Source organism: Garra rufa, chromosome 12 (assembly GCF_049309525.1).
Source record: "Garra rufa chromosome 12, GarRuf1.0, whole genome shotgun sequence".
NCBI classification, from domain to species: Eukaryota; Metazoa; Chordata; class Actinopteri; order Cypriniformes; family Cyprinidae; genus Garra; species Garra rufa.
Genome location: NC_133372.1, coordinates 39339188 through 39347446, shown reverse-complemented (window position 1 = coordinate 39347446; position 8259 = coordinate 39339188). Strand labels below are relative to the sequence as shown.

Sequence of the window (8259 nt, the reverse complement as noted above, 5' to 3'; positions counted from 1 at the left end):
TCGAACTTCTCCTAGAGCGTTGGTCCGATTTTTACCAAATTTGACTTGGATCATCTTCAGACCATGCTGACAAAAAATACAAAACGGTTTTCATTTAACGCATCAAAGAATTTGCTGGAAAGATGCCAAACTGCATCTGAGGCTGTATCTCTGCAAAGCTTTGACATAATTGCACAAAATTTTGTATGTGCCATTGTCACCTCACACTGATCACACCACATCAATTTGGTAACAGAGCCACCTATTGGTCAAGACTAATTATACCATAGTTGGCTGAACTTTCTGTCCGCCATTTTGATTTATGTTGAAAACCTACTTTTTTTGACTCCTTCACCAACGTTCATCCGATTTTCACCAAAATCGTGTCAGATCATCGTCAGACTGTGCTGACAAAAAGTTATGGATGTCGTGTTGATAGATGAAACCGTTTTCATACAGCGCTGCTACAAATTTTAGGCTTCATGCCAAAGTGACTCTGAGGCTTTTACTCTGAAAAGCTTTGACATATTGACACCAAACTTTGTGTGTCATTGTCACCTTGCACAGACATCGATTTGATAACAGCGCCACCTGTTGGTCAAAAGTGATAAGCCATTAAATCATATTACTAGGAGTTCTACATGGTTTTTTCTGCCATTTTGACTAAAATCATCTTAAAACGGCTTCCTTTACTCGTTGCAGGTCTGATGATCCATGCAGTGCTTAGCTCCTCATTTTACCTTTGGTGTGCTTGGCCCTGTAATTGCTGCTTGCAGCTATTTTTTCTTTTATTCTTGTCTTAAAAAAAACATTAGAAAGTTGTTGTGTATCAAGGTCAGAACTTATTGGCTGTTAAGGCCATTAAATGTCACCAAAAATGACAATTAGCAGAAATTTATTATTTTGTGGACCACAAAACTAGTCTTAAGTAGCAGAGGTATATTTGTAGCAATAGCCAAAAATACATATGAGTCAAAATATCCATTTTTCTTTTATGCCAAAAATCATTAGGATATTAAGTCGATCATGTTCCATTAAGATATTTTGTAAATTTCCTACCATAAATATACCAAAACCCAATTTTTGATTAGTAATATTCATTACAAATAACTTATTTTGGACAACTTTAATGGCGATTTTCTGAAGATTTTGATTATTTGTACCCTCAGATTCCAGATTTTAAAATTGAAAGTTGAAATCTCAACCAAATAGGCTACTGTCCTCTCCTAACAAACCACGTCAATGGAAAGCTTAATGGCTCAGCTTTCAGATGATATATAAATCTCAGTTTTCAAAAAATTTACCCTTTTGACTGATTTTGTGGTCCAGGGACACATTTGAGGTGTTGTTTAATGCGTGTAGTAGCCTTTAGCTAAATTGGAGGAAGTTTAAAACAGAGATGTGGTTAACTACAGACATACATGGCGTTTTGTGTTTTAATCTATTAATATTTTAAGGGAAAACACCTTCATAGAGGCAAAAAAGTCTAAAACCAACAAATACTGCCTATAATTAAGAGTCTAATCGCCGATACTGAATTACTACCATAGCTGTCACATTCACTGACACTGACATGACACCATAAAGGAAAAAATAGCAGCGAATCAACATTCGCCATTTTGACAGCGCGAAACATGCAGCCAATCAGATCGTCGCATACTGCGACATTCTTCGGCTATTTCCTCTACTCGTCCTCTCTTTTCCGGAATTTGCAGCGTGACCGACGTTTCGTGTCTTTTGCAGACTTAAAGTATGTTTTTATTAACATTTTATCACTAAAGATTACTTTGGCGTCTTGGGTTTATCTTAAAAGTGTTAAAGCTTGTTTAGGTAGTATTTGTAATTTAAAGCTCAACTGTATTTCCCCTTCTGTAAGCACATGCTTGTCAAGTGAAATAGCCGTGCTCCATTTTGTTTCCCTGCGCTCCAAAATAGAAATATGGCAGAATGTAATTATACTTAATAATAAGTCGTGAAGGGTTGACAAATGTTGAATGTTTGAAATACGTTTTTGAAAATTAAGTGTCTCAAACCTTAAACGGAACATGAATAACATGCTTGATAAACCTAGTCAGCTTCTTAACAGTTCACATTGTGAAGCTTAGTTTCAGTAACGTTAGACATCAGAGTATTACTTCCAGTCTTTGCGACAGTATAGTCATCATTTTTATGATTTATCAGTTCAATTGATGTATTAGTTTAAAATATATATATATTTTTTTTTTCCATTTCTGTGTAATTTAATACCATTTTCCAAAAATATAGTATGCTTCTTGAGACCAATTTTGACAGTTGTTTAGGTTTAGGAGAGTTTTATTTTAAACGTAAAAATATAAATATATTACCTATACATATACAAAAGTTTTTTTAAATGGTAAGATTTTTTTTTTGTTGATGTTTTGAACAGTTCTCTTACCAAGTCTGCATTCATTTGATCCAAAGTACAGCAAAAACAGTAAAATTCTGATATATTTTTCTATTTAAAGTAACTGTTTTCTATTTGAATATATTTTAAAATGTAATTTCTTTCTGTGATTTCAAAGCTGAATTTGTAGCATCATTATTCTAGTCATACGATCCTGCAGAAATCATTCTAATATTCTGATTTGCAGCTCAAAAAACATTTATTATAATTCTTCTTAATATTATGTTGAAAGCAGCAGAATATAATTTTTTTAGGTTGAAGAACAGCATTTAAAATAAAATTTGAAATAAAAACCTTTTGTAACATTATAAATGTCTTTATCATCACTTTTGATTTTAATGCTTTTGAATGTTACAGTGAATATTGTTGCAAAAGCGTTTTATTTAAGATAAATGCTCATGTTTTCTTTTCTATTAATCAAAGAATCCTGAAAAAATGTACTCAATTATTTAAATATTGATGATAATAATAATAAAAAAAATCTTGAACAGCAAATCAGAATATTAGAATGATTTCTGAAAACTGTAGTACTGATGCTGAAAATTTAGCCTTGAAATCACAGGAATAAATTACATTTTAGAATAAATTCAAATAGAAAGCAGTTATTTTAGATAGTAAAAATATTTAATAATTTTACAGTTTTTGCTGTATGTTGGATCAAATAAATGCAAGCTTGGTGAGCAGAACAACTACGCATTACAGACGTCTTTTAAAACATTAAAAATCTTACTGTTCAAAAACTTTTGACTGGTAGTGTATAAAAAATATTTAATACATTTTCTATCAGTATTTTTACAGATTTGGTCAAAATTCTTCTTTAGATCACATGAATAGAAGATAACTATAAATAACCCATTAATGAGTTGTAATATTTGTAACTTCTTTTCTAGAATGCGTTACGTGGCCGCTTACCTGTTGGCTGTTCTGGGTGGCAACAACAACCCATCCGCCAAAGATATCAAGAACATCCTAGGGAGTGTTGGAATCGAGGCCGACGATGAGCGTCTTAACAAGGTGGGTCCTAGTTTGAATTTTTAAAAAATGGGTTTCTTGGGTATGTTTTATTATTAGTTCAAAGGAATTTAACACACTTCTGGTGCTTTTGCACATGCATATGCAGCTCAGTTGCCCTTATTTCCTTGTTCTTAGTCAGTAAGGTGTATGCTCACTAAATCCCCAGGGTAGGGTTGCACTAGAAATTCGTAAGTTCTTACTTAAATTACTTAAAGAGCGTAAAGTCCACACTAGAGGCTTAGTAACTACTAGCTAGTTTGTAGCTAAATCTATACATTATTTGGTTGCACCAGTTGTTCGTAAGGCAGAAGTTAGCTAGTAGTTCGTAAGCTCTCCGTAAAGTAATGCGTAGTCGCCTAATATGACGTTTACACTAAATCACCCAATAGAAACCTTCAAAATACGCGAGCAGAACTTGTTTAAATGCTATGATTTGTAATTTATCCTTCATTCTAACTTCTTTTGCCTCACTTGTACTAACGGTAAAAACAAGTTTCCATTAAAAACGAAATAATATAACGTTAGTTTATATGTAAGCTATTTTTTGTCCAGGGTTACATTTGTAAATAACATTCAGAGACTGACTGAAATAAATAAGGATCAATAATAAAATAAATGCCATTTATTTATTATTTCATCTGGCATCCGCAACACGAAGTGCATAGAGTCGCGCTGTAGATGGGGTGTTGAAGACGCGCTAAAAAAGAAATAAGTAGTTTATCCACATATTTTTCTCTCTCTTAATATGTATGTGAGTGTAAATGTCAGCAGCATCATATATGTCTAAATGATTGAAGATTGTCGGTTAAAAAAAAAAAAAAGAGTAATTGATGCAGTTCACTCAGTCTGCTATTTTATTCCAACCGTTACTCCTGACCAGACGCTTCTGTAAATATTTAGTCTATACGTAGAGTTACTTTGAAACTAAGTTTAATGGTGCAACGCAAAAAATATTTAGTAGTGCGTAAGTCGTAACTTAGTGTCCATTTATGTCGCAACTAGACTAAGTTGTAACTTACGCACAGCTGGTGCAACCAGCCCCAGATGAGTCAACCTTGTTGTTTTTGTTGTTGCTCGATAGGTCATCAGTGAACTGAATGGCAAAGACATCAATGAAGTCATGAATGCTGGTAAGGCTGCATTGGATTTTCTGTTTGACCTACATAATCACGTGAGCTATGAGTGCTTCATAAGTCTCACTTTGTTAATAGGGTAATTTTGTTTTCCCACAGGCCTCTCTAAGTTGGCCTCCGTTCCAGCGGGTGGTGCAGTGGCGGTTTCTGCTGCTGCCTCTGGTGGTGGTGGGGCTGCTCCTGCTGGGGAAGCACCTGCAGGTGGGTAGTTGAATTAACTTAATGTACTTAACTTCATGTACTAATATAACTAATACTAAAACTGAAATAATTTTTTTTTAAACTATATAGACAAATTTACAAAAAAAAAAAAGAAATGCATATCAGAAGTAATTACATTTTAACTAGAATAAAACAGAGTATATATATATGAAAAAAAAAATTAAATAAAACTATAATTGTATGTTAATGATAAAAAATAACACTGGACTTCCTTTACACAATTTTCGGATTTGTTTCCTGGTGTGAATGACCTATTTTTCAGTAGTAGCTGAGCCTCACCCATTACACACTAATTTGTTTGTAATGGATCTAAACAGAATGTAACAATCCTGCCTTCTTCCCTCCTGCTAAATTGCAGCGGTCCAAACTTTAAATACAGGCAGGGCAATCTGGAGCACTGATAAAATATTTAGTGGTTGAAGTCAATTTGCGTAATTTCACATTTGCATCTTTACTTTTCAGCGGAAGAGAAAAAGGAAGAGAAGAAAGAAGAATCTGAAGAGTCTGATGAAGACATGGGCTTTGGCCTCTTTGATTAATTTTTCTTTTATACCTGTAAAAATACAATAAAAATGGAAAACATTTGTATTTAAAGTTGCGTTATAGTCATTTTTCTGCGAGATGGTAATTTGTTTTATTTACTTATTTATTTCCTACAGATCTAAGTTGAATAGATCTCATAAAAAAAATATTTCTAAGCATATATGGTATTGTGGTTGCATTTTTTTGTAATCTCTTAAAGGTGAAAAATGGTATGATAAAACTAGTAAAGTTTAAAATGGGGAAAAATCATATTGTAAAAAGGTGTAAATTTACAGTTGTGAAATATGTGACATGACCCTAGACCACAAAAACAGTCACAAGGGTCCATTTTTGAAATTGAGATTTATACATTTTCTGAAAGCTGAATAAATAAGCTTTCCATTCATGTAGGATATGACAATATTTGGCTGGCAATCTGGAATCTGAGGGTGCAAAAAATCTAAACACTGAGAAAATCACCTTTAAAGTTGTTTAAATTAAGTCCTTAGCAATGCATGTTACTAATCAAAAATTAAGTTTTGATATATTTATGGTAGTAAATGTAAAAAAAATTCTTTATGGAACATGATCTTTACTTAATATCCTAATGATTTTTGGCATAAAAGAAAAATCAAATAATTTTGACCCATACCATGTATTTTTGGCTATTGCTACAAATAAACCTTTTGTGGTCCAGGGTCATCTATGAATGCATTCTGCATTCACAATTAAGAAAAATCGTAAGTCAAAAGTCGTAGTCAGAATTACTTTGAATAGTTTTACTTTATGAAACTACTCTTTAATAATAATGTTATTTTAAAATTTTGGGGAAAAAATGTTACTTCAACATTCCTACTCTGCTTGTGGAGCCATGTTCTGTCATAACAATTAAGCAAAACCATGATCATTTAAAGCTGCCTCTGCATATTAAACTGGGATAAGAGAAAATATATTAAATCAGCTTGTAGAGGAAGGTGACTATTCTATAAAAAGACAACATGAAATCACATTGAGTGCCTGGCAAAACCCTCTGAGCATGTGTTGGTCAGAAGTCAATTGCATTATTTCAGCCATCAATCACCACTGGTGTATAAATATAGGTTTAGGTGGCAAAATAGCATAAACTGGCAGTGCCTTGTCATGCTGACTGGCCGCTGTCTCTGTCTATCTAAAATAGGCTTGAGCTCATTCACTGCTCAAAGAAAATCAGGGTTTCAGTAGAGCTTCTGCTGCTCTCTTTTTTCTCCCTATAGACTTGAAATGTTATGAACTATTATGTAAGTACATTTCTTTACTTTGTCTCTTTCTTAATTGCTGGATTATAAAGGAAATGTGAAGAGTAGCTATACTTTTTGGAAGCGCAATATTGTTTGCAATTGTAATAGGTTCCTATTAAAAGAAACCCATGCCCTTTCTTGTAATGTAAGTCTCAGGTGTACCCAGGATGTGTCTGTGAAGTTTCAGCTCAAAATACCCCACAGGGCATGTATTATATCATTTTGTAAATGCCGATTTTGAGTGAATGCAGAAACATGCAGTTTTCATGCATGGCTCTTTTATTGCAAATGAGCTGTTGCTCCCCGCCCCTTTTCCAGAATAAGGAAATTGGTTTTATTATCATGTCTATCAAGCTGAAATCATGTGTTTTAAACCATAATAGTTTAAATGTCTGATACAGGGTTTTCTGACTGCACACATCTGAAGCATGCACACAGAAAGTGGTTGTCATATGGCATGTGAGTACTAAACTAAGTTCTCTTTCATGTCTTATTACGCTTAAACTGTCAAAAACACACAAGTTACAAAAAAAATCGATGTGAAAGTAAACAGCCGGGAAAGAATTAAGTGGCGGTATACTATAATAAGATTTCCTTTAGGGGAAATCATTAGGGGAGCAAAATCTATGCGGCTTGTTTTTTCACAAGCTTGCAGAGAAAGGCTTACCAAAACGAAGTTACTGAGTTGTTCTTTTTCATATTTTCTAGGTTGTTAGATGCACCGGGGATCTGATTATAGCACTTATATGATATGTCAGCTTTAAATTATGTAGTTATGTAATAAACAGGGTTTATGGGTTTAAAATAAAGAGGGGAAACCTAAGAAAGATGTGAAATTAAGTTAAAGGGGATGTCTAATGATATTTCATGCAATTGACACTACTAAAAAATTGGATTCTCATGTTAAACATGACCAAAGTTAAAAACATGAGTTTGACATATGCCAGAGTATTTCTTTACCCAATGCACTCCTTTAGGGTTTGTATAAGCTTTTTGTTTTTTGTTTTTCAAATATGATAAAATTCTTTGGAGATATGAAGGATGCAATATTACTCTTTAGGTATTCAAGGTTAACATGAGATTGGCAGAAACTGTGTGTGCTATGTCAGCTTTAAGGGTTAATAGTTGACTTGAAAATCATAGTCTTCATTTACTAACCCTAAGAAGAATTTGTTTCTTCTGTTGAACCCAAAACATTTTTTTGAAATCAGTGGTTACAAGCAACAGAATTATAAAACTCATACAGGTTCGGAACAACTTCTGAGTCAGTAAATAATTAACATTTTTGTTTTTGGGTGAACTGTGCCTTTAATTTTTGAACATTTTAGTTTGTTGGTCTTTATAAAAGACAACATGTTTGCAATCCACTTGCTACAATGACATAATTCCACTAACTATTTCAAGGTTTTTATTATCTCAGGATGTTATTGTGAAGCAGTAATTTTCCATTGCTTTTGCTTGTGGTATAACAACACTTGTTGGATTTGTGCTGGTCAGACGAAATCTGAGCATTGAAACATACGCAACTAAGACTATTCAATAATCTTTGCTTCTTTTTAAATCATCATTACTTTGTCTCCTACTTCTTCTCACTCAACGTCTTGACTGATAGAAGACTGTTAATACGGTTTTGTGACTAGTTGTTCTGTTACCAGACAAAACAGATATTTTCTGGCAGGATCTGGCA

At 33.3% G+C, this 8259-nt stretch overlaps 1 protein-coding gene across 1 annotated transcript; it reads left to right on the top strand.

Annotated features, from left to right (window-relative positions):
• Nucleotides 1–1610: 1610 nt before the first annotated feature.
• rplp2 (ribosomal protein, large P2) lies at nt 1611–5367 on the top strand. Its single transcript, XM_073851957.1, has 5 exons — nt 1611–1729; nt 3295–3418; nt 4500–4548; nt 4651–4752; nt 5236–5367. Exons 1-5 carry the CDS (start codon nt 1614–1616, stop codon nt 5310–5312), a joined length of 468 nt encoding a protein of 155 aa, XP_073708058.1. The 5' UTR covers nt 1611–1613; the 3' UTR covers nt 5313–5367.
• The last annotated feature ends 2892 nt before the right edge of the window (nt 5368–8259 follow it).